The sequence below is a fragment of the Colletotrichum abscissum genome (assembly GCF_030869225.1).
Source record: "Colletotrichum abscissum strain IMI 504890 chromosome Unknown Scaffold_8.1, whole genome shotgun sequence".
NCBI classification, from domain to species: Eukaryota; Fungi; Ascomycota; class Sordariomycetes; order Glomerellales; family Glomerellaceae; genus Colletotrichum; species Colletotrichum abscissum.
In genome coordinates, this window is record NW_026850525.1 from 1156703 (window position 1) to 1180555 (window position 23853).

Sequence of the window (23853 nt, forward strand, 5' to 3'; positions counted from 1 at the left end):
ACGTATCCGTACAGAGCATCATTTTCATCATAATCTTGTGCCGTTTCACTGCCTCTTGTGATAAGACACAAATCACACGCACACACATACCTGTCATCCTCAACAACCATTTACCCTGAGCCATCATGGTTGACCTCGATTTGCCTGAAACACCGGTGCCGGTCTGGCTGGATTGTGATCCCGGCCATGATGTGAGTTGTTGTCTGTCCTAAGCTTCGCGATGTGTCACTCATCCTGTCCCTGTGATGTTACGCTGCCTCGCTCAGATGTTGGTGACAAGTCAGACATACTGCAACAAATCATCACTGAACACCGTCAAGCCGGTACTAATTAGTTCCACAGGACACCTTTGCCATCCTCCTAGCAGCCTACCACCCAACAATAAAGCTGCTAGGCCTCTCAACCGTCTTCGGAAACGCCCCCCTCGAGTGAGTAAACTTCATCCTGCATCCCGCATCTCTTATACATCTCATGATCACTCAATCCCAATACTAACTACCATCTCAGAAAAACCACAAACAACGCCACCTCAATCCTCACAGCAATCGGCAAACACAATGACATCCCCGTCCACGTCGGCGCCGCAAAGCCAATGTCCCGCCCGCCAATGCAGGCCGCCACCGACATCCACGGCGAATCCGGCCTGGACGGCACCGACCTCCTCCCCCAACCCTCCAAAGACGCAGACCGCTCCGTACCCGCCATCGACGCCATGGCCGCCGCCCTCTCCGCCCAGCCCGCCGGAACCGCCTGGCTCGTCGCCACGGGCTCCCTCACCAACGTCGCCGAGCTCTTCGCAAAGTACCCGGACCTGGTCGCGCACCTCAAGGGCCTGAGCATCATGGGCGGCGCCATCGGCGACGGCTTCACCGACATTGTACTGGGTGTCGTGGACGGTGTCCCCCGCGTGGGTAACTGGACGCCGTGGGCCGAGTTCAACATCATCATTGACCCCGAGGCCGCCGCTGCCGTGTTTCATAATAAGGCGCTCGCGGCCAAGACGACGCTTGTGCCACTTGATCTGTCGCACCAGGTTCTTGCTACCGAGGAGGTGCGGGACGCGCTTCTGTATGGTACGCACGGCGGGGAGAAGACGGGCAAGGGGAAGACGACGCTGAGGCAGATGCTGGTTGAGCTCCTCATGTTCTTCGCCAAGACGTATAGGTATGTGTATACACACAGAGTTCACTTACACTCGTCCCCTCCCTCCCACTGCCTCATCACGAATATCGCAGGTGATACTAACACAGATGGCGAAAAGCGACGTCTTCGGCATCACAGCCGGCCCTCCGCTCCACGACCCCCTCGCCGTAGCCGCCGTGCTGACGGGCACGCGGCACGAGATCCCCTTTCACGACTACGACGCCAAAAAGGGCAACTGCGTAAAGTACCACGAGCGCTTCGAGCTCACCGTCATCACGGAGGGCGACCTGGAAGAGGCCAAGACGGGCAAGTCGCAGCTGGGGCGGACCGTCGCGAAAGCCCTGCCGCCGGGGAGCGAGGGCGTGAGGATACCGCGCGGGCTAGATATCCCCATGTTCTGGCGGGTGATTGAGGAGTGCACGGAGAGGGCGGACCGGGTTAATGCGGGTAAGGTGGCTGGGTTGAAGGAGAATGGGACGTTGGAGAAGTAATGAGGTAATGAGAAAATCGGTGTGTGTTGCTGATCATGGTGGACGGGACGAATATACATATTTTGGTATCAATAGACGTGAGTATTCATACACTCAGTGACCGCCTATGGTCTCTAGGTCGGTAATTTGCTTCCTCTGCCACCATCGGATGAGGAGATCTCTTTGGCCTAATAGTTGGGACTGCCCACTCCCGACCTCAACCCAAAGAAAATTGACCCTGGTGGCTTCTTCTTTTTGAAGGTCTTCAGTTCGAGCCCACTTGTAGACTCATTTTTTTAGTCGAGTCCAATCAGTGAGTCTAATCACGAAGCACATAAAGTGATGAACAATGTCTCTGAGGCAGCACGCTATGCTATTGCATGAGATTCATTCATTAACGTATGAATCGTAAGATCCATAAGACCATCGATTCCCTAAGAGACTTCATAGTTGACCAGCTCTTTTGGAAGTAAAAAACGGGAATCAAATGCATCGCGTATCTGTTATAATGAAGATAAGAGTTAGGGACCCTGAATTTGGACTCCATTCCATGACAGCTATTGAGATATCCTAAATCTACCTGCCAACGTCGCTTACCCGTTTACTTCTGGACATAACTTAGATAGCGATTCAATGGCAAGAATACCCTGCATAATGAGAGATCCGACGTCTCGTCGGCCCCTCCCCGGGGCAGCCGTCGTCTATTCCATATTCAAGGTAGTCAGTTCTGCCGAACGTGGAACACATCAACCACACCCAATCCAAGCCCTCGTGCGATGCGCACAATGGCTTCCAGACGTACCCTAGCTACGGTCAAGAGATGGGATTCATCGGCCTTGATTAGTCTCACCTCACCACGTACTAACCCCAATAAGTCACACGTCTCTCTCCGTTTCCCGTCGGAGGCTGGAGAGTATTCCAATACAACGCAATGGGAATCGGCAACCAGTGGTGTCATGCCGCTTCGAACTATACGAAGATGGACAATTCCGTGGATGGGGGTGTCATCTAATGGGAACCACAGCCCTTCGAGGACGCTGAGCCAACAGGCGCTTTCGCCACCGGCCTTGATCAAAGAATGAACACCATCAAGCAACTAATCTCTCGTTCGGAACTCCATTCTTCCTCATCTCATTGTGATTGTCGTGTTTAAATCCCCCGCCTACAGGTAGCAAAGCAAATGTTCCACGCCGTTGAGGGTTCCTGCAAGATCTATGTGTTAGTCCCGTAGTCAGGTGTGTGTACTCGTCACAGAAATGAATGACAGCCATCTCTGGCGACTAAAGTTGTCTCCTGACGCACCAAATGTGCCTTTGTGTATTACGTCTTATCTATATGTGAAGGATGTATCTATAACCTTCGGAATGCTGTACAAGGAAACTCTCTATCCCATTCCCGTTCTCTAAAAAGGGGTATCATGTTTTTAAGCCCACGCGCAACTTTTAGTGTCTCCTTTTCTCTCCTTCTTATCCGTGTAGAAAGACTCAAAACCGCTGGTCATCAGAACCATCAAGTCTCTGCAACACCCTCAAAACCCTCTCATACGTCCAAACCGTGATCGCGCTCCCCGGCGCAGCCTTGATGAGACTCACCATGAGACCCCGGTACAGCCCGCGAACACCCTCTTTCGCGAAAATGATGCGCATGGCGCGCACCGCGCCGGGGTACTCGGGGATATTCTTATGCACGTACCGCGCCCTCGTCGGCCCCTGGACCTGAATGCGCTTCCGCACCAGGTCGAGCGGGAAGACGGCCGTCTTGGACAGCACGCTGGCCAGGACGCCGGCCGTGGCGTCGCCGCCGCCCCAAGGCAGGTGCAGATCGCCCAGCGGCAGCCGCAGGCCCTCGTACAGAGCAAAGAAGATGCCCATGTACGGGACGATCTGCGCCACGCCGGGTCCGAGGCCGCGGAAGAAGCCGCGTGGGCCCTCGTCCCGATAGATATCCGCCACCGCGCGCCGGAGGCTTGTGTACACCCGGTCGTTGCCCTGCGCCGCGAATCGGGTTCGTAGGAGATCGAGGGGGTATGTGGCTGTCGTGGCGGCCGCGCCGGCAGCGGCTCCGGCGATGAAGGATTCAGCGGCGTTCGGTAGGCGGTTGTCAAACGCGGTCTTGAGGAACTGCGCCGTGGTGCGGTACGTCGTGAACTGAACGGCCGAGTAGCACACGTACATCATCTCGGCGGGGACGTTTCCCTTCCATAAGCCAGTGATGCCCTCGTTGGCGATGATGTGCCTCATGGTGTTCAGGGTGCCCTTGTACACGGGCCCGCCCCTGGCTGATCGGATCGACAGAGGGTCGGAGAGCGAGTGCGTCTGCAGCTGCAGGCGGATCTTGACGACATCGAGGGGGGCAATGACAAAGCTATCGCGACAAAAGACGGCAATGGTCAGCGTGAATCACTAAGCCTCAACCTTTGGGTTTTGTCTTACCGAGCAAACAGGCCGGCGGTGGCGCCGGCCGTTACAACCTGCAAACGGGAGCCCTGGGCGCGAACAGTGTGTCAGCATCGTGACGTGACTTGAGGTCGTTGACAGGTCGGAGAGACCGTCACATCAGGCGTGGAAAGGTCTAGGTCTAGCCTTACCTCATCCTTGAGGCGTTCGCCGCTGGGCGACATGCATCCGGTAGTGTCCTCGTGGGACCTGGCGCAGAAACTCTAAGATGCAGCAGGAATGGATGACAGAGAGAAGCACAGCGGACAGGCGGCTGCTCGCTTGCCTCTGACCTTCGGCGATGGACGAGTGGGCTTCGGGCCCGGGTGTGCGAGGTTTATCAAGGTCAGATGGTTGGTGTCGTCTGTGGGTGTCCGTCCAAGCGGCGCGATCCGAGATGGCACGGCGAGGTGTCCGTCGTGATTCGTTTCTCTCTGTGGCGATGACGGGAAGCTAAAACAGCAGGAATTGAGGCTTCCGCAATGAGGCTGAGGGGTCTCAATTGATGGTGAGCGTGTTTGAGAATCGGCGATTTTCTATTGGGATTGTGAAGAAACGAACAATCTTCTAACGTCTGTTCGCTAGATGTCGCTGTTATTCTGGAATTTCCGTTGATATTCGTCGCGTGTGGAATTTTTTTTGTTTGTACGTAAGATGAGTAGCTCTGAGTACTAGTGTTAGTTAAGGTCCGAGCAGGTAAGTTTGCTTGGCCTTATCGCGCGCAAACACCCCCAGGTTCCTTACCTTGCCTGGATGGAACCGACCCCGAAATGCTAGGAGACCCCAAGCAGTGTGACGCAATTTCGACGATAGCGGGCTGTCAAGGACGGGACCTTCTCGATTCTCCCACTTGGCCACTGCAGCTCGGGGGATGTTTACTGCGGCCTGGCTCCACTGTGGGCGTGACTGCAAGCTGCAGGCTGCAACAGGGGCATCTTCCTCGCATTGAGCCTTTGCTAGATGGATGAAAAGTCACCGAAAGCAGATTAGCCAGCCGTGCCAGCACAGCCACGCAGGGTCTGGTCCCCTTCACCCGTGCGGAGGGAAACATAGCGGGCGAGATTCTTAGAGAGCGAGCGGCGATGGAAGACCACGGACAGATGCAATATGCAAATGCAAGTTCAATTTCAACATGGCATACCTACGATCGGAAAAAAAAAGTGAAGAAGAAAAGAAGAGACGAGAGGGGGGCTTGGCTATCTCACGGGACTCGCTGCGAGACTTGCCTGCAGGAGAAGGAATGTGGTGACATATCTCGAGTTCTCAGACTCGCTGTCTTGTGACGATGGTAGGTGAACCCTCGTGACCTACATTGATAACACTTTGACGATTACAGAGGACACGATAAGGTAGAGCAGAGGAAGAAGAAATTACATGAAGAGCGCCTCAATCAGGGGCCTGTGCTGCACGGGTCACTATGTTAGGTACGCCTCAGTGATAGTGATGACAGAGGTAAACGAGGAAGAAGTCTAGACATGGCAATGCGGGCACTGAGTGAATGCCATGTGGGAAAGCAGTCCTGACAAATGTCTTTGTCTCGTCAATGCTCGGCAACTCCTGTTACGAGACGCCGGGAAAGCCGCGAGAAGAGAATAAGGTACCGATACCGGGTATTTTTCCAACACGTACGGATATTTTGTGAGGAGAGAGAAACAGAAACAGGGCCGGCAACGAAAGACGGAACACAGCGTCAGAGAAAAAAACAACCGTGAGACTAGGTAGCAGCCCCAAACAAGCCACGCCGAAATGAGACGAGACGTGGATGAGAAGGCAAGGACATACGGAAGTTGGAGCCGGAAATCCCATTGTGTGCAAATTGGCACCTTTGGTACCATAAGCAATGAAGAGTCTTGACACGTGCAAGAGACCTCAGCAGCGTGTCATTGGTCAGCTCGCCTTTTGTCAAGGACACCTGGGCAAGTAGCCAGTGGAGGAAAGTTCGGAGAGAGGTATGTACTACGTACCACGCAGGGAAGTAGTCATGTCGCATTGGGTCGACCGTCAGTGGTCAACTTCCCTCCGTCCGAAACGACTGCTCAGGGCGGAGTCGCAACTGCCTTTGACCTGCTTGAATGTGCCTCCGCATTGGCCAGAACCGCCTGCCTTGGCGACTTGCCCGCCCTTGCCTCCCCTCAACTGTGGGGTCAGCCCCCCGACCGAACTCACCACCTTACGCAGTAGGTATCCGTCACCCGGGAAGGTCGACACCAGCCTTTTCCAGGTGGATCTGGACCTGTTGGCCCTTGACTTCCTTGGGATCTGGGACGGGAGAGGGGGGAACCACGGAGCCATCGAGCGTGGGGCCGCCGACTCTGCGTAACTCGACGGAGACCATACCTTCCTTACCTTAGACTTTGTCGTCTCGCCTCGCCTCTCACACCTGCTTCTCATAATAGTCGCGACTTTTCCTCCTTTTCTTTTCTGCGATCCCCTCTCTCTACCGTGTATACTCTCATACCTCATATCTTACAACACTTACTTACTTACCACTTTGCCCAGACCCAACTACAAAGGCAGAGATTTCCAAGGCAGGCTGAACTGAACACCAGGATACCCAGTAGCGCTGCCGCATGTGATACCTACTGTCACGAGTGCCGCCGCCAACACATACACACAACCAACCACCACAGTCGCTCAGACTCAACCAGTGGCATCTCGCCTCCTCAAATATCTTACATTCCCCGCCCGGCAAGGAGTGGCCGCGAGGGAGCGATATCTCTGAAAGCATACCCTTACCTGTATCACGACCACAAACATGGCTTCAACTACCACACCAATGCCCAACATCGGCGGCCTGTTGGCTCCATTACTGCCTGCTCTCGTCCCAGCAAGCATCTCTAAACAGCCCGCCATCGGCGTCTTGCCTCTTCTCAGCCCTATCCTGAGGCAAAGAGTCCAACTTCTTTCAGAGGCCAGCACCGAGCCATGGCTCCGTCTCCTCGCATATGACACCGACAAGGCGGCGCGCCTGGCAGAGATTGTTCAGAGCGGCAGGCTAGAGCCTCACCCAGTATCTGGCGAGGTCGAGGTAGACTGGGAATACGACGCGAAGACGAGGTACAGGCGGCTCGATCTCGAGACCCTGCAGGCCTTTGTTGCTCTCGAGGAGCTTGAGTTGACCTTCCAACTCATCTACTGCGTCGGCGACAAGGATGGCGGCGGCGACGGCTGGAGGATCGGCGAGGTTAGCGTCACCGACAAGGCGGCACCCTTTGGAACTTTTGGCGGCTATTCGACCATCGCCGAGGCCGAAAAGGCCTATGCAGACGAAAAGTCAAAGGCGACGACGACGTCAAAGGCACCAGCCAGCTCAGCGTACTATGACGCTGCCGAGGCGGATGATGATGAGGACGATGGCTACTGGGACAGATACGACGCAACTCCTGCCCGCACGCCAGCAAATGAGTCCCCCGCCGCCATCAAGCGTTCCCCCGCGCCGCACGTACCACAGGCGTCGCAGCTGGGCCAGTTCCGAACCGACTCGGCAGAGGATGCGTACTATGCACAATATGATTCAGTACAACCGGCAATGGACGCTCACGATCCCGACGAAGAGGTTGAGGGTTTCGAAACGGCCCCTCCTCTGGGACTCGGCGCTATTGTAGGCCAGCATAACTCGGATCAGGGTCTGAACGAGACAAACGGCTCCTGGACACTGGCTGAACCCCCGCGGTCGCCCTCGATTCATAGTCAAATTGACGAAGATAGGGCTGCTGTGCTCCTTCATCCGCGCCCGGCTTCGAGCGCTAGCAGCAATGGGAGCCGCTTGGTCGAGAAGCTCGAGGAGAGCGTGGGCAAGCAGGACCAGAACGAGTTCGGCGTGAAGCAGCACGTGTCGAGGAGCATTCGCAGTCTCTTCCTGCTGGCTCGTTCGTCCGGTATCGACAGGGAAGAGTTTGAGCGGTTGGTCAAGACGGAATTGGATGTCCTTGGCATGATTGAAGACGACGAGGTTTGAAGCCACGAGGCTGGCGGACTTTTCTTGTATATGACGTTTCTCCTCCTCGGTGGTGCTCCGTGGGGATTTCCGCGGGATCAGGCTGTCATTCGGCATAGGGTTGGGTTGGGCTGCATGTAACGGGGCGTTTATCCATGGCCATACCTTTGAATACTGAGAATTAAAACATATATCTTGCAAAAAACCTGTATCAAGTGAAAAGAAATACAAGTTAAAACGAAGAAGCAGCGACCATCGGGAAACGTGTTGGCATATAGCAAAGAAACGCTCAACAATTCCCGTAGTCTGATGAGCGAACCCCGGCGCTGATCATAGTTGAGTACACGTCGGGGAAGAAGATGTTGTCCAACAAAGTGCAAACGTTAGGCCTGTTGACCGCAGAAAAACTTGAGGAAGAAGGAGCGTGAACAAGAACAAGAATGGGTGCCTCTAAGTTGATCGTAAAGCCATAGGTCCATAAGTTGAAGAAGTCAAAGTAGTCGCATCGAGGTAGTCGTCTATTTGGCCGGTCCCAACTGTTGTGAACCTTCCAGCATGCCGCGGTCTGAGATGGGAAGGGGAGGGGGGGTTCAAAATGAGCCGACGGCTGTCCAACCGTATCGCCCCTACTAGGTATAAGTAGTCTCGATCGTCTGATCTCTGACATTCCTTGCGACGAACGAATGGGGGAGACTCCGATGTAGGATATATTTAATTACAGCACTTGAGTTGAAGATGCACTGTTTGAAGAAGATTGTCGGCATTGATTTCTCTTGTTGCTGGGAGCGGATCAGGTGATTTGCTGATCTTGGATCTCGGCCTATTGGGAGCATTCGCCAGTGGAGTGAGAAGTGCTGTCCGATGACGCGTGACGAGAGAAGATACATGTGAGTGTGTAGCAAGCCCTTCATAGAGAGCGCGGAAGGAGGATCAGCGACCTTGTTTGCTCATGGGTGGTTCTCAGTACTGCGCCCAGTCAGTCTTTGGCGGTGGTGCGTGTAAGACGAGCGGGCGCGCGGGCGGTTACGCAGTCGCCGTGGGCTGGAACCGAGTTCATGCCGTAAGCTTTGAAATTGGCGGTTACGTCGGTGTGCCTGTTCAAACCTTGGTCGTGACAATGATAGACTACGAGTGTGGAAGGATTGGCGGGCTGACGAGTGACGTTGATTGAAAATTGGGTTTGAAGTCGATGTTGGTGCATTCACGGCTTAGAACCGAACCATCCGGGAGGAGCTTGAGCAGTGGCCGGTCGCTGATTCTTCCAGTCGATCAAGTCACAAGAAAATCCAACACAGGGTTGTCTTTTCCCCGAACTCTTCGGAAGATGCTCCTCATTAGTCGTCATGCCGTGCAAGTTGGAAGTTGCATCTTGTAAGTTGAAGCCATCACCAAGTGCCTCCCGGCTCATAGACCCACCCCCGAAAAAGACCCCACAAAACATCGGAACGTCTTCGCGCCTCAATCATAAGGCCACAAACAAACGCGCCAATTGGACACGCGGGAACAGCCGTCCCAAAAAAAGTTCACCATCGTCGAAGCTCCCGGCCTACAGCTTTCCCTTTCGTCGGCGACACGGTTCAACCTCCCTACCACGCCCCTCCAAACGACCGTCCTCCCCAAGATCCACCAGTGATTGAGGAAATCCGACATACACATACCACAATAATGTTCTCACGATTAAGGTTACCGCGCATCGGCGCGAGCATCGCCGCCGCCGCCAGAGCAGCACCGGCCAGACCTCTCCAGCAGCGCTCGATACACTACGTCCCCCAGCTCTCCCACGACTTCAAGGACGGCGTGCCGGGTCTGCTGTCGGCCGACGGTTACGATATGGCGTGGAACCAGTACATGACGCTTGTCCTTGACAAGCTCAATGCCTTGATTGCAGGTCAGTCTACGCTGTTCTCCTTCTCCTAACTCGGCGATCCTAGCTCCCGTCGCATGATAATCTCGAATCGTTCCAATCACATTCAACGTGACACACAAAGCAACCAGAGATATACTAAACCACAGCAACACAGGCACCGACCTCGAACAGCGCGACGTCAAGCAAATCCTCCTCGCCTCGGCCCAGGACCCCTCCCAAGCCCCCGTCTTCAACAACGCCTCCATGGCGCACAACACCCACTTCTTCTTCAAGAACATCACCCCGAACCCGAAACCCATGCCCGAGTCCCTCGCCGCCGAGCTCTCCCACTCCTTCTCCTCCATCGACACCCTCCGCCGCGAAATGATCCTCACCGCCTCCTCCATGTTCGGTCCCGGCTTCGTCTGGCTCGTCAAGGCAGGCCACCAAGACTACCGCATCCTCACCACCTACCTCGCGGGCTCCCCCTACCCGGGCGCCCACTGGCGCCTCCAGAGCACCGACATGAACACCGTCGGCCTGGGCGGCTCCGCCAACAAGTACTTCCAGCGCAGCGCCGCCGCCCAGAGGCCGGGAACGAAGCCGCCCGGCGCGCTCGACGCCGTGCCGCTTCTGTGCCTCAACACGTGGGAGCACACGTGGATCCGCGACTACGGGCTCGGCGTCGGCGGCCGCGGCGGCAAGAAGGCGTTTGCTGAGGCGTGGTGGGAGGTGATTGACTGGGAGGCCGTCAACCTCGCGGCGGACATCCCTTCCCGGCCACAGTTCATGCGGTAAACTAAGAAAGGAGGAGGCGGGGGTGAGAAGTGATCGCCGGACTTGCGGGAGCTGCGAGAGCTGGTGAAATGATGGCTGTGGCGCGACTACTATGCGACCTACAAGCCGCTATAGGGGAGCTTAGCCAAGCTTTTTGAAGAGAGTTGGGGCGAAAGGGGGAGAAGTGAGGAGAGACCCGTCCATCGACACGGGAGATATCCCCCCTATAGTCCTGCAAGATCTTGTGTGGATAGTAGTCGGGGGCGGGCGACGGACTGGCGGACTACATGTAGGAATTATCAAAAAAGGCAAGACGAAACTGTAAGAATAGAAACCGCTGCACATATAGAGAAGATGGGTGGTTGCAGAGGAACATGTACTATTCCTGTACTACTTTAAAGACTTCCCCCCCCCCCTGGTAATTAAGATCGTGCCATCACTCTGAACCGAACAAACTGTTTAGATGTGCTCTATAGATTGAGTACGACTCTTGGTCGTACCACCCGGCTCACCCCCTCGGCCTCTCCATATAGCTGCTGGCAAGACCATACCTTCTCCTACCCTAAGCTGCCCTTGATTCATTCAGCGACAGCAAGGGAAAGGGGAAGAAAAGACCCAGCAAGGAATTCTTGATGGTCCTCAACTGGACCTTTGAGATAATGCGCCTCGTCTAACCGCGCCCGGCTGGAGGTGATGCAAAAAAAAAAGCTTTGCCCTGTTGATATCTTGAAACCGATCCAAGGGGGCGAGGTAAAGTTACCTCCACGTCTCTCTTCGCATACATTGATGCCGCAAGCGAAGCGACGAAACAGGACCGCAATGCTCCGTTCTTTATGCAGAGTTCCAGAAAAGGACCCGGCCACTATGTCAGACGGAAACTGCAGAGAATCCCCACGAGCTTCGCCGGGTCGAATTAGCTCACCCACAAGTAAACCTTCCATTGCCCTTGCCTTTCATCTTTGCTTCAACTTGGGAAAGAAAAAAGGCTTTGATAGATGGATTCTATTCGAATCGCTCAACTCAGCAAAGACTCTTCATCGTCTCGTCTCAACCCCGCCCCCCCTCTTCCTCTTAACTCTGTTTCCCCTGACTGCATTTCGCGCCAGGCCAAGACTCTCTCTTGAGCAAAGACCAAAGTTCAATCTCTGATACATCACATCACAAGGGAAGTCTTCACAGCTTCAAAACACACGAGAAGAAAGAGCAAATGGTATTCATCTTCATAACCGAGATCCCGGAGCGTCGCCCACAAAAGCGGCTCGGCTCCTGTTCAGGCCCCCCCCTATTTTTCATTTTGCAACCAAACTCTCTCAAATAGCTATAACAAAAAAGTAAACTTAGGTATCATGGTAATCCCTCCCAGTAGTAAGTAATATGTTTAGAAAAAAAGGGGCAAAGGAGTGTCTTTTCGTTCCATTTCATTCCGTTTCCGTTCCGTACGTGTTGTTTTCTTTTTGGTATTTTGTTTTTTCTTTTCGGTTTTCATCAGAGAAATAAGAGACAGCGAGAAATAGAATAATTATGTTCAGTAAGGAACCTCAACAGAGTTGTCCAAATCAAAATCCCCGGGTTTCCTATCCTTTCCCTCCCCCCCTGTTGTAATAAATAGAGGAAAAAAAGGAGTCATATACCCGGCGTCAGGTAGAGGGGGGAGGGAGAATCTGATTTCAAGGATGTAACAAATGCCGCTATCCAGATGACTTATGCAAGAGAGGAGATGAAATGGAAAAAGGAGACGAGGGAGATGGTTCAAGCTTCTCAGAGTGCCCGAGAAGCTCGACCTCTCCAAAGAAGAAATCCAAAATATGGCAAAAGAGTGTACCAATGACGACCTTTCATAAGAGAAATAAAGTCCCCGAGGCAAATATTGCTCGCTTGCTGGCTTGCTGGCTTGCTTTGCTTGAAGTGAAGATGAAAAGCAGTGAAAAACAGACGTTAAACACGAAACGCAAGTCATTATCGGATATTCGGTGCTTTCCTTGGCTTTTGAGAAAGGATCGTTTCGACAGGGAGGTCTAGATCATGTTGCCGTTAACACTGACCTCGAACCCATCACCCTTCTGCTTCAGCGCCTTGGCGAGCATCAACTCCCGCATCCAATCGATACGGTCATCGCGGCTCTTGACGGCAAAATGATGTGTCTTGCCCGTGCCGTTGGCGCCCTCGGCGGGGATCGACCCGGAGCTCGAGGAGTGCCCGTGCCCGAAGCCGTGCAGCGCGCTCCCGCGCTTCCGCAGCTTGGCGCCCGCGGACTCCTTGTCCTTGTCCTGCGGGATGAGCTGGAAGCTAAACGCCGCAACGGGGTCGCTCTTCTCGCGGCTGTGTGACGACGAGGAGCTGAAGTGGACGGCCTTGAAGGCGGCGGAGAGCTTGCTCTGCGACGCGAGGCTGGAGCACGCGATGGCGTAGTCGTCGACGTCGACGTACTCGAGCGTGCGGTCGACCGTCTTTGCGTCCTTGTGGACGGCGAGACGAGTGCCCTTGAGGGTGCAGAAGGTGTCGTTCCACTCGTGGCGGAGCATCTTTGTCTTGCGCTTCTTCATGGGGCCCTGGAAGGTCACGCCGTCCTGCTGAGCGGCGGAGGCGGCTTGTTTGACGGGGAGGGAGGGCGCGAGGTGGGTAATGGGCGGGATAGCTTGCTCAAAGGGGGTTGTGCGCTCGATGGGGGACCAGGGGTAGTTCACACGGGGAGGAGCTTGGAGAGGCTGCTGTTGCTGGAGGGGTTGAGGGCGGACGGATGTGCGTGGGGAAGTGTGTCTGGGCGATGTGCGGGCGATGGGGGTCGCGGTGTTTTCGTTCAAGGCGGGAAGGACGGGGAACGAGGGGCGGCGGGCAGAGGAGCGGGATTGGGTGCGGGAAAGGGGCGGCTGCTGCTGCTTGGAGACGCCGGGACGGTAGTTCATCTCAGGAGGAACAGACTGGGACACGTCGCGGGCGATGCGGTCCATGGGCACGGCAGTGACGGGGACATCCATCTCGGAGAAGGGAGTCCCGAAGCGGTAGGGGTTGTTGATGGGGCTCTGCAGGTCCGGAGACATGGCCTCGGCCCGGTCCATGTGGTAGGGGACGAAGCCTTGCGGCTGCTGCTGCTGGTGGTACGGGGGTGTCGGGAGCGGCTCCGGGTGGGCTGACGGAGGAGGGACTGTCGAGGCGCGGAGAGGGCTGGCGCGAGGAGCCTGCTTACCCGGGATGGAGAGCTTCGGCAGGTGACGGAGGCGTTCAGGCTGGGCCTTCATGGCAGGGAAGCCCATCTCGAAGGGGGGTGTCGGCGGCACCGTGGTATCCTCGTGCTTCTGGAAGTCGAGGAACTGGCGCACATTGTCTTGGGGGTCCCTCGAGATGACGTTGCGGAGGGCAGCCTCTTGCAGATACTGCAGAGGCGTGGCGTTGCCGGGGCCCAGCACGTCAGAGGAAGCCACCACGGACGGGACGGCGTCCGAGACAGGCCTGAGGATTTGCGTAGGATCGAGAGCCCTGGCAGTGTGCGGATTGCCTGGGTTTCCGGTGATGACGACCTGTTCCGTGTCGAGGTCGACAAAGGGGTGCTCCTTCTTGAAGGCCTCGATGAGGCGCTGCTGCTTCCTCCACTTTGAGCAGTTCTCGCCCTTGGCGCACTGGTGCGGCTTGGGGACGACCTGCTCGATGCCGACGATGGACACGGATTCCATGGGCGTGATGATATCGTCGTGCGACGGCTTCTTGGGCCGCCTTCTGCTGCTCTTGCTCCTCTTCATCCCGCAGTCGTCCGTCTGCTGCCTTTCCGCCGCCCGGACCTCGCGAGTCTCCTTTTTGACTTCTCGGCTCGGCTCGTCTTGGATCGGCGTCGGGGCGCGTGGCGAGCTGGGTCTGCTGTCGCGCAAGACCTGAATCTGGTTCCAAACGCGCGTCCTCATGCCGAATGACGGAATGTCCAACTCCTTGAGATCCTCAAACTTCAACGTAATTAGGATGGGCCCGTTGATATCGTTCTCCACGAAGCGGCCGGCGACCGAGAGCTCAATGCCAGCATTGAGCATCGACTGCGCAACCATCTCTGGCGTCCATGAGACGAGCTCCCTCGACTCAAACTCTTCGTACGTGAACTGAAAGGGACCGCTCTGGTGTCTGGATGGGGGCATCGGCGGCTGCTGCGGTCTGATGTGTCGGAATGGCTCATCGAAAGGTCGCGCCGTCTTGGGTGTCACCGGGGACAGCGTCAGGATGGCCTCGTCAAAGTAGCTGGCGGTGGAAGCACGGAACAGGTGCGGGCCGGAAGGACCCTCAATGTTCTTGTTTGGTGACTCCATCATCTCTGTCGCATACATCATCCGCCCTTGACTCGATCTTGGCGTCTGCACCTCATCGTAGGATGAGAGTGTCGTGATACTTGGCTGGCCGCCAGACTTTTTTGCGCCCACACACGTTAGCTATAGCCCTCTTGGAGACGAGGCCACTGCCGCTTCCAACAAAATCACTTACAGAGTTGACACTGATCCGAGGAGAGTTGTCTTCAAACTCGCTGAGCACGTCGTCGTCCCATTCCATGTCCATGAACTCGGTCGCCACCGACGTTGGCCTTTGCGGCTCGGCTTTGATGCCAAAGAATGTGTCGCGCATGGGCGCCTTTTCGCGCATCTCATGGCGCAGGCGACGCTCGCCTCTTTCATATTCTTGTGTGTAGTTCTAGCGGCGCAAAGTCAGCCTCAAAAGCCACACACCGCGTCGCAAAACCCCCGTTTTGACTGTCATTCCTCGACTCACCATTTTGTGTGTATGTGTGTAAGTGGTTATTCCCAGATACGGAAAGTGGGGTGGAGGAATGTTCAAGAGGGCGTGGACTGGCTATATCTGACTTGCAGTCTACAGCGCAGGACAGCCTCCTCCGTGGCAATTTTGGTACCCTTTTCTTCTTTGCTTTTTCCCGTACAGCTGGGAATCGAGGGGGGAAAGCCGTTGCCGGCAGCACTCTGCTCTATGAAGCCTGTAGATACTTGGGGATAGCGGCACGCAGTGCAAGCTATGGGGAGGTTGAATACGCCTCGGGGCCAGCAAACAAGACCAGCGAAAAGGAGATGCCTAAAGGAAAAAGAGATATGAGGTCCAGCAGAGCCGAATATGCTCGTTTGGTATGTAACGGGTCGCAAAAGAGAAGAAGGAGGGGAGCCGGTACAAGGCGGGCGCCTACCGCGAGTTATGTATGTCTAGTGTGTCCATGCACGGCGGAGCAGTGTAGGGATGTGAGACTAGGGGGGGTGGTTGACCGTTGAGAAGGAGGAGGAGGAGGTGGAAGCATGGTGGTTGAGAGAGAGTCGGATCACAGCACATACGCAGCAGCAGCAGAAGCACGCACAGGTATCCCATCACCTACCCATGGCATGCCCTCGTTCCCCAATATGCATGCTGGCTCTGGTGTGATTCGACCTGTGGCACTTGCACACGGCGCCGATGGTGGCACTCTGAACAGACCAGTCGAGTGTATAATAATAGCCTGGGTGGTGTGTGGGCAGGTTAGGTATCTAGGTTCTGTGTGCTAGGTTCTGGGTTGGAGAGACGACAGAGGCAGATAGAAGAGTGCGCTTGCGTGTACCTACGTGCGTGTGTGTGTGGCCGAGCGGGCAAAGGCCCAGCCCATGAATCGACCATTCATTGAACCCTGAACAACGGCGGTGGTCCTAGGCGACGATACCGGCGTCGATTAGTTGTTGGGTGAAGATGTTAGGAGAGACAGAGAGTGAGTGAGAGAGAGAGAGGGAACGCTTCAAAGGCTGGTGGTTCCCCGGCCAAAGGGGGTGTGTAGCCGGGCAGCCATCCATGTGGATAGAGGTGCACAACCGGCAGCAAGCACTTTGCACTTGCAGCGAAGCACCACCAGGACGCGGCATGTACTCCGTTCGTCCCCCCCTCCTCTCAATATCCCAACACAGGCAACTGGCCAGGCACAGGGCAGCACAGCAGCAGCAGTGGGCGGAAGCCGTGCTCGTACAGGCGTGGGGAAGCGTAGTAGTCAGTACTCAGCAATGGACCTGTCTCTGCTCTGTGAGGATGTGTGAATGGAAGGGGGGTGGTTCGAACTTCGAACAGAGAGAGGAGACAGAGGTTGAAGCGAGGAACGGGAGAAAGAGGGTCTAGGACGGCGCAAAGGTCGGGAAAAGTGTAAACCTGATTGGCCGGGGACGGGAAAAGAAGCTCGTGCATAGCGCCCAGCCGACGGACCTGGACTTTGGGCAAGAGCAAGAGGCAGGCGCTGGAGCCTCCCATTGGCCATAAATCCAAAGAAACAAAATGTCGTGGGATGTTATTTTAGGGAACGCTAACACGCCATTGGTTGGAAAATCGGGATATCGTGAAGTTATCTACGGGAATACGTACATACATCCTTGCCCCCGGCTTGCCGCTACGGCGGCGTTTAAGCGCCCGTCTTTCTCAATCTGGCGGCCACTCGCTGTTCGCTTGTCGTCTGAATAAGTGGGGCATGTCGACGACCACCCCCCGGTCGCCGGCCGTCAACGGCGTGAAGCACAAAAAAAAGGGAAAGGCAGGAGACAGAAGGGAAAGAGGGGAATGGGGGTGTGGCACACATCCGCCGGGATGAGACCTTGCCATCCTCTTTCTCTTTCTCTCTGCTGTATCCGAACGGATACGTCTCTCACCTCACCTCACCTCACCTTCAATGCTTTTCCATTTCACACCTTTTTTGGGCAGTCATCCACAACTCCACAACACCCGATTGCGCACCCTCGTTCAACCCTCGCTCAGTCCACCGCCCGCAACATGGGCTCTTGCCTCTTGGTACATACACTCCGTACGTCCTCGAACTCGACTCTTCTGGCCCATAGCCCCCACACCATTCGAGCTAAAATTCCCATCATGCCCTGTCCATCACCTGCAAGGATACCACTGACAAGGACCAGGGGCAAGGACGAGCAGCTTCCCCGGCACACACACCTCTCTACTCCCCGTCCATTTCTCTTCTCTTTTCCTGATGACCTCGCACCACACAAGCTTGAAGCCGCATGCCACAGCAATAAAAAAAGCAAAGAAAAAAGCTGCACTGCACTGCGCTGCACTGCACACTGCACGCTTTCCTCAACCCGCCCGCCCGTCCGCTCGTGGTTCGCTAGTGCCCAGCTTACATACCATTACCGATACTACCAGCTTACAGCTTTACCTTAGCCATCCATGCCAGAGTTCCCATGCTTGCTTGGCACCCTCTTCTCGCCTTTCGCGGCCTTTGCAGAGAACCCCCAAAATGCGCCGCCCACCGCCTGCTGTTCGCGGACTTGTGTCACTATCACCGCCCACGGCCCACCACCCATCACTTATCGGACCTTAGCTGTCATCACATTCCAATCTTATCAAGTCTCTTTTTTTCCCCAGGATCAAGCCCAGCACCACACAGGCGTATTCTTAGCTATGTCTTTGACACTTCGCACCTTTAGTCTGGTCAAGGCATGTGGATCAAGACAAGACGAGACAAGCCATGTGAGCGCCCTGCCCAATCCCGTAATGGCCGTCCTCTCAACGGCCACCCGAATCCTTCTGGCTGGGAAACTTTCCCAAGGAATGCAATGGCCCGTAGAAGTCCTGCATCGTGCGGCTTTTCTTGCCCAGCAGTTCGTTTTCCCGTATGGCGGGGACGAGCAAATCAGTGCTACACCGTGACCGGCCACCTTACTTGACCGTCCGTCAACCATACGCAGTAGAGAGAGGCCCAAAAAGAAAGAAAGGGGAGAGTTACAGCCACATCTACACCCCCTCTCCCCATTTCTGCCTCCTTCATGTTGCACCCTCGGCTACCTACAGCCCACCGCACACCTCCGATCCCGACGAGTCTCGACTCTCAAATGTCCACGGTCCAGGGCCAGGACCCCACCCTCACGATCAACTGACTTCCCCTCACTGGTCTTCTCAGCCACTCAGTATGCCCATCGGGCCTCCATCGGAGAAATCCCCATCAAACCGAGACTACCATTCCGTCCGGGGGTTTTCGACGAGGCCAATGGCCTTGCGAGAAGCCTCTTTTACGAAAGGTCCCAATATGAGGCGAGATTTCGTCTTGGAATTGGTCCTCTTGGGTGACTGGACTGACATGGGACGCTTCGGATCTTAATGGGTCCTGCCACGCCCAAAGATGACCTTTCTTCGCCCAGTTGGCCCGTTGCGCTCCTCATCCTCCACCTTGCGTGTCACTGTCGGCGCAGTCCGTGGATCGCTTATCATTAGTCTCGCCTTGCCCTCAGCTCGCAAATCATGCGCGCCTCTGGATACTTACTTACCGCCCAATCGCTCCGTGTCAATAGCGAACAACGTGACCAGGCAAAAGCTGTAGCTGTGGCACATGACCTGCGCAACTGGCTCACCGTTGCTGCCAGACAAATTTGATAGAGGCAAAGAAATCTCTCAACAGTCAATGAATCCCCAGTCACATATCCACGTATGACTTCATACTCACAAGCCCTGCAGATGGCGGTCAAAAGTGTGACGAGAGGACATGGTTGATGCAGCAGCAGCAGGTCTCTTGGGCTTTTGCATTCGTATGTATGCACCCGTCGCTAGCTTCCATAGCTTGATGCCGTGGAATGGGAACTCTTGGCCTTGTTTGCTGGATGAGAGTCTCCATCCAGCGAGCCATACCTATCCCAAGAGGGACAAAGGGGGCTGGCAGAATGTGCTCTTGATAGGTAGACGACGATGGACGGTCTGGAGATGGTGGTACGACAAGACCTCGGTGGCCAGCTTCATACCCCGCAGAGCCGTTGAGACAAATATGCGATACATGCCATGTCCGAAATATGGTTGCTGCCACACTCTTGTAGGTTGGCGGATTGGGATGCGGTGATATCTGATAGAGCTGCAGTATCGGACCTTGCAGAATTTGGGAAGCTGACACCACCACTCTGCTCTCTCTCTCTCTCTCTCTCCGGATACAGGATCTGACTCTGCTAATCGAAGTGTCCAAAAAGCACATCTGATTGGGGCGCAGATAATGACATTGGAAAAGTCAAAGCATTGGTGAGTTGCCATTGCTACCATGGTGGCAGCCGATTCCGGTCCCAGAAATTCCAACCCCTCTCCCGGCCGGCGATCAACCAGTTGCGCAACATCAACTTCTGTGTGTCGGTGTCGGTGAAGCACCACACATCTTCACATGTAAGGGAGCAATAATGTGCTTCGAGGAACGACAAGAGGCCAGCGCAGAGAATTCCCGCTGACTCATAAGATAGCCTAAAAGTGCTGTGAACTTGTGAAGGTCGACCCCGTACTTGCCTTAGCAGTGTGACGCTCTGCAGGGAAGCATAAAGCACGCTCCCGCTACTGCATCCCCATCTTCCATGTTCATTCCAGGTGGTGTTCGATGCGTCTCCGAGACATAAAAAAGCCGTGGCGGTATCCGACGGGACAAGAATTTGTGAATCATATGCAGTCTTGCCTTCTTCACCGACTCTTCACGTCGTCTGGCATGCCCTTGGATGACCTCATCCGATCATTTCCGCGAGACAGGGAGAACATGTGTTCAACAATGCCTCAGTGTCTCGGCCAGATCAAGAATCTTTCCTTGCGCTGTTGTCTCAGTCCCTTCAACGGCAATCCATAGAGAGCTTGTCCGACCGGAGCCGGGTCGCACAGAGAAACACCTGGCGGTGATTGAGGTTAAACAGCGACCAGTAAGAGGCCGAAATGCGAATGGCGGAAGGAAATCCCAGCAATGGAGAATTGACTGTCGATAATTATGCTCCGCGGCCGACTCTACCCGATGGCCATTCGAGATTCAGTGCAAGACCAGGCCATGTTCCAAGGCAATTGGGCAGGGCGTCCGCATTCAATTTCTGATCCTGGAGGAGGATCATCGAATATGGCTAACCCTAACGTGGGCTGGGGCACAGTGCACCTTGTACACACCCCTCAGCCCGCAATTGAGCCCAGCAGGGGTTGATGGCTATAGTATGGCGGACGATGGTGTGGTTTGGGGGAGGCCATCCTCGAATGAATCGGCGTATTCTCGAGGGTGTTTTTACCTTGTGTGTGTTCGTGAGAAACGACGTTCTCCAGACATGTCTCCAGTGCGCAACTCATGTCCTCCAATGAGTTGGCTGGAACACGTTTTCACGCGCTCTCACATGATGGCGAACTAATGCGAGCCTCGCACTACTGTTGTGGATGGATGACTCTCCCGCTCATGTCAACTAGTGGATTTCGATGCTGGAAAGGGGATTGTGATGGTGTTGACGAGTCTCAGAACCAGAACTCGTTGCATTGTGACCGTTTGCAAGCCCCTAGAAATCTCTTCGTCAGATCGCATGGCGATGCGGCGCGGATGGCCTGAGCGAGACGGATGCAGGTCATCGTGATTTCGGTCCGCAACTGGCGCTCCACTAGTGGCATGTCGAAAATGGCTGCCATCTCGTAGTTGACAGGGCGAGGCGAGCCGATACAGAGGGCGTGGCTTATCATCTGCAATGTGCTTGGCATCCATCTGCCACGAGTCGTATCGCAAGCAGTCAATTTATCCAGACAATGGGAGGCATTGTCCGTAAGATGGCTCTTCAAGGTTTCCTTTGTCATTCGTATCCTCAATGCAACATCAAATTCGTAATTCATTGTTGGTTGAAATGCATCCGATGTTAGGGCCTAGAATGCTAAATCTTCGGTGTTATTTGAATTGTCGATTGTTGAAGAGAAAGGTTGTCAGCTGCATGCCATCCCGTAATGTCTAGACATGCGACGTTGAAAATCATGCAAACTTTCCTATTGTGCCTTGGGGTCCGAAATCTGACCTCACGGGGGCCATGTTCTCTTCCAAATTGCAACGCAGTATGCGCTGTATTTGTGATTCTGTGCCGCAATACAACACAGTATTTGAGTGAATCGCGGCGTTGGGGATTGGACCTGGAAGCTTAGATCCACAGATTCAGCGGGAGGGCGGGAGAGCATGGATCTGGTACAGTGCTCCCGTACGGTACGGAGCTCAAAGCTGAGAATGTCGGCCAGGGTGTTCCTGGCCTTGTGAGATTTGCTAGGGAGTCGACCACAAAGGTTTGTCTGCCGCTTTGAATAATGCCGCGATCTTTCTTAGTTCGCGCGTCTTCTTCTCCATGTTTACGGACGTAATATTTTCGCCAAAGGCAAACAATGAGCCCAGAGACAGACTAGAGGCCGTAGGTTCCGACTAGGATCTGTGTCGATGTGCCGCGCGTGGCTGGGGTCCAGAAGCGACGCGATGTTGCGCCGTTCGCGAGCTGTTAGCGGAAGAGCGGGAAGACTGGGATGCCCAGGCGTGGTTTCTGTTCTCCGCAAAATCTAGCGGCCGCATTCCCTGCAATCCGATATCTCGACCCTCAAGGTTCAAAGATGCTGTTCACATCACATCACATTAATCTAGCCACAACAGGACAGTGATTGGGGATGATGGGCACACCTCAACGCCTCAAAGTCTGTCCGCCAATCAACGGCGCGGGGTTTTGCTCGCTGCCATTGACGACTCCAGAAGATGAAAGCCGACATAGGTAGTGGAGGGAAACGATATGTGTGATCTGGAGAAAAGGAGATTGCACCGTGACAGGGGCGTCCTTCTGTCGCCTCTTTCTGGCTGAAAGCAGGTACGAACGAGGCTGTTGACCTTGCAACCGAAGTCGACGATCGCCTCAACTCAATCGAATGGTTCAATGCCACCATATCCGCAGTGTAGTATCCGTCATGTACAAGGGGAAATGAGGGCCCGAGGGTGAGGCACAAAAACAGTGTCTTGGCCACGCCGATCGTTGAATCATGCCATATTTGGCTGCGAGAGAATGAATTTTTATGTCGAATAGTGTTGTTATATGTGCCGCACGAGCTGACAATGCAAATGGAAGGGTCGGATGTAGATGAGGTTGTGATAGCGAGCACCGATATCAATCAGTTGGGCACTGACAGTCTGACAGAACGGCAACCCGACCAGCGAGACACATGTGGCGTCTGACCGGATAAACTTGCGTCTTCCGCGGGACGGACGCTGACGAACGGCGGGCTCTACTGCGGCGAAGGCGGGACGTAGTGTATCCGTACTGCGGGACGGGCAGATAATTGTTGCGCACTCCGCGAGCCATGGGCCCCCTGAGACTCGAGAGACGCGATGGGCGACGATCGTGGACATTTTGCGATGATTGTGATTGTCAGCGGGCAGAAAGGCAGGCATCATGTTGCGAAGGAAAAGAAAAAAGACCCTGGGCTGTTGGCTGATGACCGCGTGCGCAGAAACCTAGTCAAGGTAGGTACGGCACGGATGCTGTACAGGCCGGGTGCTGCCTCGAGGCGGCGAGCTGTTGGTTCGAGCCGCCGATGCAAGACCGTTCGTTACTGACGGGTAGGTTTGCAGTGTACTCCGTAGACCCCGGATTAATGGCAAACCAACGCTCCGTCGAGTGTATTGGCGTGAATTAAAGTTGACGGAGTTCGGATGTAATGGCGGTAGGTAGTGTCGATGGAGCTAATTAGGTCCTTTGGGCGATGGTGCCAGTTGGGTGGGAAGCTGTCGCCATAATTAGCCCGCATGATCTAAAAGTTGGCAGACTATCGATATGGGGTGATATCGTGACCTGGCGGGTTAAACTCCCGGATAAGAGGGATAATCCTCTCAGAATGGGGGTAAAATAAAAATAGAAGCAGACGACGGTTGTTAGTTGGCGTGACTGAATTCTGCGGGTGACAGTAAACAGCTGCAGCGGCTAGACGATGTGACGAGCTGGATGACGCATGGAGAGGTGTGCTCAAATTAGCCCACATGTCAGAGTTGCAAAAGGGCAAATAGTGTGACGCAAAGAGGGTCAATTCGATCACGCATCATGAGCTGGGCGGCTAATTAGGCCGCCAGAAATAGGACCAGATGGGATCATGGATGAGGTTTGTTCCGAGGGTGACGGATGGCCAGATGGCCAGATGAACGGTACCTATCCGTACTGCTTAAGCAAGCAATGGAAGGTACAGGGAAGTGAAGATGATCCGAGTATTCCGTCTCGGAAGGTGGTGAGGGCGGTACTCCGATGCCGTACCTTAGGGCAACGTAGCCAAGTACATAGGTAGTCCGTACCTTAGGTAGCTCACCAGGCAAGAGCGTCCTGTTGACGGGAGATCACCATCATCGGCGGACCTTGCCCGACGTGCCTCCTCCAGACAGCAAACTTGCCGTGCGGCGGGCGGCGTGCCTGCCAGATGCATACGGCAAGGAAGGTACCTTAGGTTGTCGTTCGGCAGCACTTGCACGGCACGGAAGGAAGCGGAGAGCAGGAA

The 23853-nt window shown here is 55.0% G+C and overlaps 7 protein-coding genes across 7 annotated transcripts; 4 read left to right on the forward strand and 3 right to left on the reverse strand.

Annotated features, from left to right (window-relative positions):
* Nucleotides 1-125: 125 nt before the first annotated feature.
* CABS01_04382 (inosine-uridine preferring nucleoside hydrolase) lies at nucleotides 126-1634 on the forward strand (the record flags this gene model as incomplete). Its single annotated transcript, XM_060537753.1, has 4 exons — nucleotides 126-191; nucleotides 343-428; nucleotides 508-1164; nucleotides 1262-1634. The coding sequence occupies 4 exons, from the start codon at nucleotides 126-128 to the stop codon at nucleotides 1632-1634; spliced, it is 1182 nt and encodes a 393-aa protein (XP_060390598.1).
* A 1463-nt stretch (nucleotides 1635-3097) lies between these two features.
* Nucleotides 3098-4233, reverse strand: CABS01_04383 (uncharacterized protein; the record flags this gene model as incomplete). Its single annotated transcript, XM_060537754.1, has 3 exons — nucleotides 3098-3977; nucleotides 4046-4098; nucleotides 4201-4233. 3 exons carry the CDS (start codon nucleotides 4231-4233, stop codon nucleotides 3098-3100), a joined length of 966 nt encoding a protein of 321 aa, XP_060390599.1.
* A 2570-nt stretch (nucleotides 4234-6803) lies between these two features.
* On the forward strand, nucleotides 6804-8006 carry CABS01_04384 (uncharacterized protein; the record flags this gene model as incomplete). Its single annotated transcript, XM_060537755.1, has 1 exon — nucleotides 6804-8006. One exon carries the CDS (start codon nucleotides 6804-6806, stop codon nucleotides 8004-8006), a length of 1203 nt encoding a protein of 400 aa, XP_060390600.1.
* Nucleotides 8007-9650: 1644 nt separating this feature from the next.
* CABS01_04385 (superoxide dismutase) lies at nucleotides 9651-10629 on the forward strand (the record flags this gene model as incomplete). The annotated part of the gene is made up of 2 exons (XM_060537756.1): nucleotides 9651-9873; nucleotides 10007-10629. 2 exons carry the CDS (start codon nucleotides 9651-9653, stop codon nucleotides 10627-10629), a joined length of 846 nt encoding a protein of 281 aa, XP_060390601.1.
* Nucleotides 10630-11986: 1357 nt separating this feature from the next.
* CABS01_04386 (uncharacterized protein) lies at nucleotides 11987-12235 on the reverse strand (the record flags this gene model as incomplete). Its single annotated transcript, XM_060537757.1, has 2 exons — nucleotides 11987-12112; nucleotides 12146-12235. The coding sequence occupies 2 exons, from the start codon at nucleotides 12233-12235 to the stop codon at nucleotides 11987-11989; spliced, it is 216 nt and encodes a 71-aa protein (XP_060390602.1).
* A 388-nt stretch (nucleotides 12236-12623) lies between these two features.
* CABS01_04387 (PH domain-containing protein) lies at nucleotides 12624-15351 on the reverse strand (the record flags this gene model as incomplete). The annotated part of the gene is made up of 3 exons (XM_060537758.1): nucleotides 12624-14990; nucleotides 15067-15270; nucleotides 15349-15351. The coding sequence occupies 3 exons, from the start codon at nucleotides 15349-15351 to the stop codon at nucleotides 12624-12626; spliced, it is 2574 nt and encodes an 857-aa protein (XP_060390603.1).
* A 1824-nt stretch (nucleotides 15352-17175) lies between these two features.
* On the forward strand, nucleotides 17176-17920 carry CABS01_04388 (uncharacterized protein; the record flags this gene model as incomplete). Its single annotated transcript, XM_060537759.1, has 2 exons — nucleotides 17176-17699; nucleotides 17761-17920. The coding sequence occupies 2 exons, from the start codon at nucleotides 17176-17178 to the stop codon at nucleotides 17918-17920; spliced, it is 684 nt and encodes a 227-aa protein (XP_060390604.1).
* Between the last annotated feature and the right edge of the window lie 5933 nt (nucleotides 17921-23853).